The sequence below is a fragment of the Blennius ocellaris genome (genome assembly GCF_963422515.1).
Source record: "Blennius ocellaris genome assembly, chromosome: 13".
NCBI classification, from domain to species: domain Eukaryota; kingdom Metazoa; phylum Chordata; class Actinopteri; order Blenniiformes; family Blenniidae; genus Blennius; species Blennius ocellaris.
The window spans coordinates 16,008,855-16,022,470 of NC_137662.1; the positions used below are offsets into that span (position 1 = coordinate 16,008,855).

The 13,616-nt window shown below is 44.8% G+C and overlaps 1 protein-coding gene across 2 annotated transcripts in view; it reads left to right on the plus strand.

The window, feature by feature from the left end:
• The window catches only part of LOC308138050 (zinc finger matrin-type protein 4), a 64,425-nt gene that overhangs the window by 23,961 nt on the left and 26,848 nt on the right, over window positions 1-13,616 (plus strand). For both annotated transcript variants that reach the window (XM_080506987.1, XM_080506986.1), the window contains 2 exons: window positions 4,020-4,197; window positions 7,733-7,990. In XM_080506987.1, coding sequence (XP_080363113.1) covers window positions 4,020-4,197; window positions 7,733-7,990 — 436 coding nt within the window. The remainder of the gene's footprint in view (window positions 1-4,019; window positions 4,198-7,732; window positions 7,991-13,616) is intronic.

Genomic DNA, 13,616 nt, shown 5'->3' on the forward strand with positions numbered 1-13,616 from the left:
CAAAGAGAAAGGTTGATGATTTTCAGAGGAGACAGATGACAGAGGAAAACAGTGAGTCACAGATACAGTTCATTGTTTAAAGTGGCTCAGTGGAGTGGCAGCTGTAATGAGCTGACAATTATTCACATGTCACTCACCCACACGCTTGGGATTGTCTCAAACTTTCCACACACTGTCACCAAATCCCTGGTGTAACATATGTCATTCTTTTAAGCTGATGCGTCTTTGTGTTTCAGTCACATATCTGTCACCGGCTGCTTTTACTTCTCAGCGTGTTTTGACAGGTGAGGCCACTGTGAGGCTGCCGCGGAGAAGCATCACTGGCTTTTTGTCCCAAATCAGGAGGAAAAGCTTGTGGTTGTGGGACATCGACCCACTGCGGTTGATATTCCTCGTCTTGGTAGAAGGAGAACAGGGCAGAACAAGATCTCAGCGGTGTTGGAAATGAGAGCAGTGAAGCTCACAGTAGGCAAGGGGGTGGTGAAGTGGAAGGAGAGAACAATAGGATAAATAGTGAAACAGAAGAAAGGAGGTGCGGGAAGTACAAATCCGGGGGGAGTTGGAGGAGAAATGGTAATAAAGGAGCAAGGGAAATGTGGACAAGGATTGCTGGGAAAAAAAATGTCCTTTCATTGAAAGAAAAGAGAGGAGACGAAGTCGGACTTTTCCTCATGGTCACTGTTTCCCAGGCTGCAATCATGAAAAAAGATCATCAGATGAATATAGAAAAGCTGGTTTCACTTCACTTTCATATTTGCTATTGTCTTTCATACAAAGCATGGAAAGAAATGTTGCACGTGCAAATAAAGCACAGAAAATTTTACCTCAAAAAAAAACACTGGGATACAAATGGTAATGGGGGGTGGAGGACTGGAACCAGTCATACCAAACCTTTAACATGATCACAGCAGGGACAGACTGGGAGGAGGAGAGAGGAGACAAGGTGGTAGAGAACGACGGAGGGGAGGAGGGCAGGCGAGGGCCTGCCAATACAGATAAATATTTCATCCCACAACACACAGAGTCACTGAGATGGTGCCCAGAGGGGGCGGAGGGGAGACAGAGAGAGAAAAAGGCTGAGAGTGAAGGCTGGGCAGAAAGACAAAAAGCAAAATAAGGAGAGTTGTAGAGGGAAAACAGGGAAGAAAAAGATGGGATGGCTGAGAGACAAAGCAAAGCCTCGGAGGTAAAGGTGTCCTTAACTCTCCCATCCACTGCCTATGATGCTAACCAGGGCTGACCTAAAACACACACACACACACACACACACACACACACACACACACACACACACACACACACACACACACACACACACACACACACACACACACACACACACACACACACACACACACACACACACACACACACACACCCCTCGAAGACTGAGGTTTCTCTCCACCAGCTTTATTTGGCACCTGAGCTGAAGAGTGGTGGCGTGACACTAGAAAGGGTACTGAGAAATTCTGGATGAAAAGAAGCTTCAATGTGAAGAGAAAACTAATTTTGATTGCATCTTTTTAAAATTCTGTCCCCATTTTTCTTTTTTTTTTAATTTGCATAAATGAGCATGTGGAACATGCTGCGACATTAGCCCACTTTCTTTTGGCGTGGTTGTCACAGAATTTTTTTGGAACATGCCTGCAGGTGATCCGCCTTGCTTTTGTCACAAGAGCATTGTGAGGTGACCTGTCTGTTGATGCTGATTGATGAGCTGATTGGCTGTTCTGTTTTTCCCCAAAAAGTCTTTGTAAAACCCAAAATGGCCTGCATTCGCCTCAGCTCAACCCAGCCAGATACATTTATTATTTTGACATCATTTTGTGCATGTAGGCATAGTGAAACAGGAACATCATTTCCAAGCTGTGGTCACAAAGTTCAAAGCATTGAAATGGTATTGTGCACAACAGTTAGATTCTCTTTGAAGGGTGCAAAAAGGATCTTAGCCGAACCAATGAACAGATAGAAAAGACAAAGCATGAGGGCAGCTGTTTCAGTTTTCTCAAGCAGGTATTTTTTATTTATTGTTTTTGGTAGCCTGTATAGCCTGCATATCCTGTATAGACTGTATATCCTGGCTTAGGTGCCAGTTCTGGATGATTTGTCAAAACTAGATCAATGAATCTACTCCATATTTTAATTTCAATTTTGGTAAAGATGTAAAAAGACAAATCACTGTAATGTGGACAATACCTTACATTCTCTATTCATGCGTGACAATAAATACGTGTATGCTAGGAATGGGACTTTAATGCATTCATTTCAATTAAATACAGAAAAAACAAAATTGAACACATGTATATTTTTCAACTCAAACACGGAGTGTCTCACAATGCACCTGCAAATGTTCTTTTTAGTTGCGGGCAAACAGACCATACTGTAGTGACCCTATGTTTTACATCCTGCTATCCCCAAATCAACATCTTGACCCCGCACAGGCAGAAGGGTTAGAGAGTGAACCAAGACGGCGTGTGTTTAAGAAAGCTGAAGTGTGACAAGAGGTGGATAGACGGAGAGCTCAAGGAGGTGCTGGAACTTAGTAACTGAGCAACCTCATTGCTTTCTTCCAGCGTTCTTATGGTTGACAGTAACCATTTGTTTAATAAAGGGGCAGTTTGCCAGCCTATTGCTTGTCTTGCTTTCAGTACATCCTTGCCGAAGCTACAATAGCATTGAACGAGACGCATCAGATTACAAACACTCTTGTGGAAAGCAGTAACAGGCTCGGGGATGAGATGTATGAAACAGATAAGAGTGCATTGCTCAGCCCAGTGAATGGAAACTTCGAGCCTATGTGGGATGGAAGGATATATAAGAGCACAAGTGACTTCAAAAAGTATTTTCTATCACGTCAGTGCTAAACATGCTGCTGTAAGGTCCATCGACAAACATATAATTGTTGACTATTATTGATAAATCTGCCAAAATCAGTGTGAACTGAAAAATTATATTTTTGTATTGAATGCTGAGATGTGATTAATTAATTACAACACCCCTAATTTATTAGATTTTCTTTTAAATCAACTACGTTCTTCAGTACATACACAACCACAATGTATGGATCCACTTGCTAAGAAGGACAAGAAAAAAAATGTCTATGTAAATCATTTATTTTCAAAATTGTTGTCAGAGTTACAAATAGAGTTTACCGTTAGGCAAGCTGCAATTAAAATTATCTTCAAGGTTGAGGAATTCAACTCAAGCTATGGTCTAAAGACAAACATCCTCATGTGTGCATTTGTGTATGTTGTATGTATTCATTTGTGCCAATCGGGGAGTCGTTTCTTTTTCCCTTTGGGAGCAACTCCCCCTCATCATTAGTAATGAAGCAGCAGTGGTGGAAGGGCCAAGCTACGATCTCAGCCCAGAGAGACAGATGAATATTTGATCAGGCCCCTCTTTGCCTTTGAGTGTGCGTGTGTGCAGACCAATTTCTGTTTTAGGTGATCGTTTCGGATGTTTCTGCATTGTGGCGATATTTAGACTGGAGCATTAAAGCTTGTAAACTATGATTTGAGTTAGCACTTATACGGGTTCGTCGTGATGGTTACAGTAAAGGGCTGAAAAGGCACTAAGGCCCCGTTTACATAATAACAATTGACTGAAAATGCCATTGGGAGGGTTTTGAGGTTAAACAACGATTAGGGTTAATTCAAGGTCAGGGGAAGGCAAGTTAATTAGTCAATGCAATGTCCCTAGAATGCAGTGAAGCTTGTGCGCGTGTGTGCGTGTGTGTGTGTGTGTGTGTGTGTGTGTGTGTGTGTGTGTGTGTGTGTGTGTGTGTGTGTGTGTGTGTGTGTGTGTGTGTGTGTGTGTGTGTGCGTGCGCCAATAGCGTTTGTGCAAAGCCTAACTTTACTCTTCACATCAAATCTGACCTCCACCAGTCTTGTTTTCATTGCTCCTCCATTCCCCCACTCTTCCCTCAACCATGATGTAAATGTGACCCCACGAGACATCTTCTAACACTCTCTTTTACTGTCCTTGTCTTTTCTTTTCTTTTTTAATCTCCTGCAGGACTGTGCTGAGACAGAAGTAGACAGAAATAAGTGTTGTACCTTGTGTAACATGTTCTTCACGTCTGCAATCGTGGCGCAGTCTCACTACCAGGGCAAAACTCACGCCAAGAGAGTCCGCCTGGTGCTGGGGGAGCCTCCCAGTCTCCACACAGCCATGGCGAGCCCTACAAACACAGGTATCTGGCACCCTCTGCTTATCAGTGCAGTCTGGATTTGCCATCAGTAGCATGAAGAAATTCACACATTCAAACACTGCACTGGTTGAGCTGTGAATCTCACACCAGCTACTGAACTGCAATGCAGATTAACAAGTCATGGAAATATGTGAAACCCATTTTTTTCCTTTCTTCTTTTTTTTTTTTTTTGAGGGGGGTATACTCATTTGTTAAATTTAATTAAGACTGAATAGTAGAGATTTGGATACTGACTGGATGATTTAGCTGAAGTAAACTTGTGTCCATCAATCTCTCTCAGTATTGCAACTAAAAACCTGTGCTTGTTTGATGGTGCCTTTGAATTGAAGCCAATCAAGGCTTGTATTGGATTTCAATGTTGATGTTTGCTCACAGAGTCAATTCCTCCTAAAGACCAAGTCAATTAACAGTCATCAAACACATTCCCCTATTTGTTCGTACACAATTACATAATCCAAGTGTTTGTTTTTGTTTTCTGTTTTTAAATCTGAAGTTGAATTTGAGTGCTTTCGTCATTTTTAACGTAAAGCCTCAGTATTTTCTGGAGGATGAATGTGTCAGGAAATGTTAACAAAATCAGAAACATCACCGGTTTAAGAAGTAGAACTACAAAGACGGCTCCAAGTCATAAAATTGTTATCATAAATAACAAAGATTATATAATAATAACAGTCGCCAATAGATTTAATTCATGCCTGTGATTGTTGCCTGCGATTAGCATTTTTTATGTTTGCGCTGGCTAGTTGTCCCCAAGGGAGCTTTACATAATGTGATCCGAATTAAATTTAAAGGCTGTAAATGCACAATCACTCCAAAATGGGACATTATAATCAAGCCCCTGGGTGACTTTAGCTAAACTTTGGCCTACTTTGCGAGAGTGTCACTCCTGCACAGGCGCTGTTGTGATGTTTGTATGGTTTTCTGGCAGTGGGACCTGGAGGAAAAGAAACATGAGAACTAGCACAAGAACAGAGGAAGAGTGACCTGGGAGAGAAGAAAAAGATTTCAGGAGAGATTAAAGTCAAAAGTACCCTTCATGATCACTCTGAGATGAACGCTCTGCACAAGATGCACAGCCAAGTTGACAGGCTAAAGCACACATCGGCACGCACATTCCTCAGAAATACACACACACACACACACACACACACACACACACACACACACACACACACACACACACACACACACACACACACACACACACACACAAGCAGCATGAGTGATGCAATTGTAACTGTCGACGCATTGACTCTAACATACATGCATTAACACATACACACCAACCACATAGTGTGGAGAGCAATGCTGACCCCCTTAAGAGACAGAGCACAGCCTGTACCTGAGTCCAAACCCCCACACAATTCAAAACCAGCACTCCTACACACACTCCCCGTGCCCCACTCTGTGAAAAACTCTTACTTCCGCTTCAGTGTGCACAGATTACAGTCAGGAGAGGAGAAATGGTGGGAAAACAAGGGCTGGAGAGATGAAATACATTAGAGGATTTCTCCCTGTTGCTGTTCGCCACGTGCTGTTCCACAGAGCTGTCAGAGGCGAGGAGCTTCACTCATGCACAAACACTCACACGAGTGAGACAGCAGAGATTTGAGGATGGCTTGGGCTTTGAGTTTAATGAAATGACAAAAAAAAAAAAAAAAAAAAGAGTTCTAGGATTGAGTTTTGTAACTGAGACAATCGTGTGGCAATGGCAGACAAAAGCAAGGGGAATATGAGTGGGTGTGGTTGCCAAGATGAGAAGAGACATGGCCATAGATACCGTAACTATGCGAACAGAGCCTGAAGACACATCAAGGTATGAGCAGCCAATCAGCTCACGGGGCTAGAATCAAGTCAACATTGGCCCACACATTAAAAACACACAGAAACTAGCACATTTCACTCTCATGGTCACCGCTCAATAATTCGCAACGGCTCTTCAATTGTTATCAGTGAGCTAGTGATATGACTCATTCGGTCTAAAAAGTATGCGTGAGTGGGATTTTGTTTGTCATGTTAATTGTCTGCGCACGCAACATTGTTGCTGCGTACTCACAGTTGGTGTAACTCAAGAGTCATTGACATGTTGTGGATAGCGAATTGGCACATTTGGACAAGCCATCTGGCACCGTAAGTGTTCTCGTGCAATTTGGCCATGGACCTGACACCCCACCTCTCCGGAGGATTTCTTTTGGTACATTTACCCTACTATGCACATGCGGGCGAGCTATTCTTGAGCTTCATTCTCACATACGCACGCACGCAGGCACACACACAAGTGACTTCACACATTTTCTGAAACGTGGATTGCACATGCAGTGCACCACATGCACACAGAAACACACACACACACAGCCTCTTGCACATACGCAGTCTTCTCTGCGCTAGACGCGGTCGCATCCTGCGGACATGTCAGGGCCTCTTGGCTATTAATGGGCAATCACCATGGTAACTAGTGTCATGTCATGAGTAGCAGGTCACCTGGAAGTCTACCATTTCTCTTTTTTCATTCCCTCAGAGCAGAGGAGAGATAGGAGAGAAGAGAGAAGATGATGGAGATTGAAAAAAGACGAATAGTAAACATGAGCAGAGAGACGTTTTCTTAAGAGCTTTCTGACAAGTGGTGCTGCTGACATTATTTCAGTTGTAGTCTGTGTAACCTAGGTGATACATATACTGTATGTGCTTAGAACTGCAGAATTTGCTGAATTAATAGGCACATATATCATTTGATTCCCATGTATTTTCACATTTCTCTAGAAAAACATTTCAAGTCAAGAGGGTAAATTCCAGATTTGATTTGACATTTTTGGCACTCAATGGAGCTGTATGTTTGATATACACCCGCACTGCAGCATCACACGTGTACATAAGTCAATATACATATTTATTTTAAGCCTTCAAGGGCAGTCAACATTTGCAATAGTTTTACAGCAAGAGAAAACAGGGATTATTGCCAAGCCTTTTTAGTGGGGACAATTCACATGAGCAAGTGGTCCTTCAACATTAGAAACAAAAACAAGGGATTTCAGGAGAGTAGCAGTTTTACAATCAGAGTATTTTACACAGTTTCAACAATATTTACAGTTGCTTGCTCCACGATGAAGCATTTTACTCATTGTTCTACGGTGAGGAGATAAAAAAAAAAAAATGTATTCTGAAATTTCCTTGAACAAAAAATGTCAAGCTTGGAAACCATTGACTTAACAACACTGACTTGTGGCATTCAGCATAATTTTTGTTTTCTTGTTCTCAGTCCTAATCACTACAAACCTATTGCTTTTAATTATAAATGTCTAAATGCGCTTTCTGGGGAAGCATGATTTTGGGATTTACTTTATCTAACGAGAGCGTGTGTGAGTGTTCATTTTTATGTTAATGTAATTTCATGAAAATATTTTCATGTCTTGTCATTTTGTATTAGAACTTAATTTGCATTTGAATTCATTTTAATATTATCCCTCACTCTTTCCTCCTTTTCATCTGCTGCCACTGCTCCATTCACTGCCTGTCAAAGACTCCTCTCCTTCCACTCCTCTGCCGGCTGACGCTGCCACGTGCCCCCCTCCTCCCGCTGCCCTACCCTGGCCCATGGCGGTGGTCAGTGGGAATGGTGGGAGAGAGGCTGGTAAGTACTGCTGCTTGTGTGGAGCCTGGTTCAACAACCCGCTGATGGCCCAGCAGCACTACGAGGGCAAAAAACACCGTAGGAACGCAGCCAGGGCACGCCTTCTGGAGCAGCTCGCGGGCAGTCTGGATGCCACGGAGACCACAGGTCAGTGTTTTGGACCCAGGCCTAACACAAGCAACCGCGAAAGGTCAACATGAGTGTTGGGATTTTATGTAAGGAAAGACGATAAGTGGGAGAAGTACATGTAAGACCTGTGGGAATGAGAACGGACGTGTGAAATGTTCATAAGTCTTTGAGTGCGGTCTACATTTCATGCGTAGATGTACTGAACTAATACACACCAGTTGCACACAGATAAAACAAACAGTGGTTTCTAAAAATATGGCAACAAAAACAAGACCTTTAGGAAATAAAATGTATCCTCAAACCATAGGCTGTTTCTTTAAATCAGAGTAGAATTTCCATGTTCCCATGTGTGCATCCAATAAAGAATCAATGTGTCACAGATGCCTAGTGTCAAAGCCAATCATGTGAAGTTGTACATCAGTGGCAGCTGGTCAATAGAGTGCGCCGGGGCGCCACCATTCCGTGATTGACTTAAAGTCCATTCCGGTTTGTTCTTGCGTGTTTCTACGAGATGTTGAGATGAAGACAACAAGCAGTGAGCCTCTGATTGTTAACTCTGGCACATCTCTTCTAATTTACTGGTTTGAAAGATCTATCTATCTATCTATCTATCTATCTATCTATATATCCTCAACAGAATTAGCTGAAATAAAAAGGTACTCCAGCGCTAAGATTTCAAATGCTGGGTGTGAAGTCATCTTCTGAAAATAGCGCTTTATGACCTCTCTTGTGGCCTCTCGGTGGTCTGAGAGAAGTACTCAAATGACACCCTCCTCTTATCTTAATGGAGACTTATAAGATACAGAGGTGCTTTTGAAACCGTACAAAGTACAGGCATATAATATAGTATGTGTAAGTCTATTTCCCTCCAGTAAATGTATAAAAATATGAGCTTTGAAAGTCACCTTCCTCAGTGAGGAGCATGTGTGAATGTAGTGTGAATGTGTGCTACAGAAATAAAACACACCAGATTGTTGGCTATGTAGTCATCAGCTGCTCAGTCACCAAATGTTAACCTTATAATGAAGGCCTTTTTTATGAGGTGGGATCACACCCTAAGGTTGCCTCTTCAGGCACATCGAAGGGAAAATGTGGGAAGATCAACATTAATCAGCAGGGCCATTGCACTACTAAAGGTTTTGGAGTTAGAAGTGTTGGGATTTATGGTTGGTAATTAGCATAAATAATTACTGTAAGTAATGGATTACTGAAAGTAATGGATTACTAAAAGTAATTTAGGAAAAGTTGGAATTACTAATGAAGTAAACGGTTAGTTACTCATCAGCAACTCCTAGAGTAATTGAGTAATTACTCAAAAGTTAATAAATTATCAAAAATAATTTATTAATAAAAATTATTAATTTGCATAAATTGGTTATTTATCAAATAATAATTAAATCGGGGCACCACCAGCTAAGCTGGAAATAGCTAATACCAAATTTCAGTCTCGTTTGTCAAAAAGGGTTATTTAAGTAAAGTTAATATTTCTGTGTAAATATAACAATATTAAATAACAAGGAAGGTGTGAGCTTCGAGCACAGACTGTTACAAACCAGTGAATTGTCAACAATAAATACACAATGATAACCAAGAATCGATCAATTCAGTTAAAATGCGTTTATTAACAAAAAGTATTTATTCAAAAATAATTCATAAATCATTTATTAAAACACAATTAAGTAATAAACAATCAAACACGAAGATCTAATCTATTAAACAGCAAACACTATGTACAAAGAAAGAGGGTGTGTGTGTGTGTGTGTGTGTGTGTGGAAGCCTGAGTGGGGATGTAATGACCACGAACGTCCACCAGGTGGCGGCAGGCGTCGGAGGGTCAGTGTGTGTGGGTGTAATGACCTCGAACGGACACTAGATGGCGGCAGGCGTCTGGTTCGAGGCAGTAACCGGAACGACCACTAGGGGCGCGGCGGCGCACGGAGGGAGAATGCAATGACTCGACTTGTCCACCGAGTGGCGGTCTTTCAAGAGATTGCAATCACCAACGCGGCCACCAGAGGCGCTTGGCGCACTCCTTCTGGACAGCGTGACGTCACTGTGCTCGTGCACGGCTCGTGAGCCTGCTCGGAGCGCGCCTGGGGGCTCGTGGCTGAGAAATCCCAGGGACAGTGAACTACACACGGTCACAGAAGCGGGTGGAGCGGCACACAGGAACAGCTGTTTGCTGAGTTTGCGCCGCGGTTAGTGGAGCGGAGAGAGAAAAGAGAAGAGGAGGGAGAAGGGCAGTAGACAGAATATGTTCAGCTCTGCACACTGTCTTGGACTACACAGTCTAGAAATGGTCTGTGCAAGTTGAGAGAGAGAGCGAGAGAGAGAGAGGAGGTTCGCGTGGATGTAAATCCAACGCGCAGACACAGATGGGTTGGAAACAGGGATCGGCGTCCCTGACTTCAACACAATAATAAACACACAGCAATATTACAGTCACGTTATTCTCATTGTCTGCCCAGACTCTAAGCCTTACTCAGTTTGATGAGGGTGAACGTGCTGCCGGCGGCCGGGAAAGTGCGTTGATTTCCCGGCTGGAGCTTGTTTTTCTCTCTGGCGTCCCAGGTAAACAAGCTAAAATGGTCTGTGGACAGGGAAAAGTCCACAGGATGATCCGAGGAGGATCAAGCGCTTCTTTTGAGGAGGGGGGAGAAGAAGCGGCTTCAGGTCTGCATGCGGGAGGAGGGTGCGCTACCAGCTGCACACTCGGACTCGGACAACCACTGTGCCGTTCCACAGTGGTTGTCGGCTCGTCCGGCTCGGTGTGGAACTCCGGGCCCGGTCCGCGGGCACACGTGGCACTTCGTCTCCGTGCGAAACGGATGCGTCCGTCTTTACGCAGGTTTCAACATTGGAGAGAAAGAAGTCACCCCCGCGGGGGTGTTTTATACCTTTTGGCTGGTGTCGGGTTTCCAGCCGGCTCTGGGTCATGTGGACCAATCCTGACGGAGGGCCCGCCCTGGACCTTCCAGCTGGTGAGGGAGCTCTCAGGCTCCCCCTGCCGTTGGCCTCTAGTATTGCCCCTTGGAAGGGGGGTGATCCGGGGGGTGATCCGGGATCAATGGCGAACTTTTCCATTCTGACCATGTGATCTCTTTGTTCTCAAAACGTGGTCTCCCCTCCCCCTTCCATGAGGTTGAGTGGCCCCCAACATCCCCCCTTTGGTCCGAAGAGTGGGATGCGGATCTCAGGCTTTGGAGCAAACCTGGGCCGAAACGTCTATGAGTCTGTGAATGTCCCAATGTCCTGTGGAACACAAGGTCATTTTCTGTCCAACAGTTCATACATGAGGTTATTGTCCGAGCAGGGCAAGGCTAGTCTGGGCAGGGTAAGGCTAGTCTGGGCAGACCAACTATTCCTGTTCTAACTATCTAAGCACCCATACATTTAATTTCTTACAAGTGCATCACCAGTGAACATGAAAGAGGTAGGAAAGGGGCAGGAAAGTTGAAGAACAGGAGGGAAATGGGTTAGTAGGCAGCTCGAGGACAAGTTTACAAAAGCGGAGGTACCGGATGCGGGGAGTAGAGTCTGATCTGTAAACTGTGGATGTGGTTGCACCAGTGAGCAAGTGTCCAAAAGCCACCAGCCGTCTGGGGGGTTTTGGTGCATCTGCTCCGGTGAGGAGTAAGAGTGAAGTGTGGTGTGTGGAGGTGCACGTGTGTGTTCCCTTCCAAAACCCACTTTCACTACAGAGACTTCAAACTGTACACACTATTTCTGTTAATAATGGCTAAGTTTTGAAGAAATCACAACTCTTGGCTCTGTGGTTTCACAGAGGTTAAAATAGCACTGCCGAGACTGTCAGATGTATCTGTGAAGGTCGTATAACCGTGGTGGTGTTAGTCTTGAGAAATTTCTCAACCCGGGTTAGTGAAGCCAAGTAAGGTGGTTCTACCTGTACTGAAGCTGCTAACGGAGGAGCTCATCTCCCTTCGATCTCGTGTGAGATCTCTGACTACACACAGGGGTTATTTCTCCTAACCAATACTCGACTGAGTCTAAGGCATGCTAAGTGGTGTTAACAGAGCTGGATATGAGTTTACAGTGACTATATTTCCCTGAATGGTTCAACTCGAGCTTTGTAACTGCTCACGTTGTCTAAGGAGGCAGGGTTAGATTTCTGATGGTGGCAGGGGTTAGTACATGCACCTGATGGGGATTGAGCATGCTGGCACTAAACCCTACTGAAATGGAATGGAGGTTCTCCCCCCTCGCTAGGGGAGGAGTCGACCTTACTCCGAGGGAGTAAATTGATTGAGTGGCTCTGCAGTGCAGGCCGTGACAACACTGACCTCTTCTGGCTGGTCCAGAAGGTGCAGTGTAAGGTCATTTCTCTACCAGTCATTCTTTGGAGGGAGTGGAACCTGTGGAGTGGTGTATGGTGGACCGATTGGTCACCAACACCCGTTGGAGGCTCACGTCTCCATCTGTACCACCGCTGTTGCCATACCGGAGTATGTGTGTGGTGCTGTGGTTGACTCTGTCAACCTGGGAAAATGACTGGGAGTGGTATGGTGAATGGAGGTTGGCCTCCATTACCAAAATGTCGTACAGGGCGGCCATGACACTGGGTGTGGCATGTGTGCCTGTCTGAGTCGACCAAAGAATGGGAAGCTCCAGTGGTTGAACGCTTGGTTCAGAAGGAGGGCAACAGCCGGAGTGGCTGTGTCAAGATGGAGGCTCCCAAGTTATGACACGTTAGTCGGGCTCTGAGGTTTTGACTGGCATGAACTCTCCCTGCTGGGGTTCAGTCCCATCAGCGCCACCTATGAGCCCAATGAATTCAACTTTGGTGTAGCATCCCAAGTTATGCTAAGAGCAAGTTTGGTTCACGCCACCAGAAGTTGATAAAGGACGTGTCGTGTTTCGGCTAAATGTTCCTCACAGGTACAGTGACGCATGAGGAAGTCATCCACATAGATGAGGGTTGCCGTGAGCAGCAATATTACTCATCATGGTGTGGAGAAGGATGGTAGACACCGATGGTGGGTCTAAGTAGCCGAACTGGCACCGGTTCCAGGCGAACTGGCGGTTGCCAAAGGAAGAAACTAGCTGCTACTGGTTAGCGGGGACCACCTTCGTGGTCCAGCACCGCTTTACCGCGTATACAGCTAGAAAGAGTATGTACTGGTGTACAGAAGATTGTGGTGCCTCGAGGTCAGTGGGGACGCACGCCAGGTGGAGGTCTGTGACCCCCCTTTCGTGTGATCGTGTGATAATCGCGGAAGACCTCAATGAATGCATCTCCTCGTTTCTGCTGTGTAAAGCGCTAGCTTTAGCAGGGTGTGGCTCGGTTTTTAACTCGAAACCTGAATAAGGTTCTTCTGGTACAGACGCGGTCTGTTTACCTGAAGTGTCTGTATTCTCTGGTTGAGTCATCGGAGCCTGCACAACCAGGTCACCTTCAGTGCTCGGTTTTGTTCCATGGAGAACCTGTTTGAGGTTGACATGGTGAGCGCTGGTGATGGTTTTGGCTGTGGGAATGAGGAGAGCGGTGTCATGCGTGTCGTCACTGGTGAGGGACGACAGCAGGTTGTCAGTGAGAGGCACCATCAGTTCAAGATTGTGAAATGAACTGTCAGTTGACATCTCTAACGGTGGAAATGCGGTCACTTTAATCTGACCGCGTGTCAGA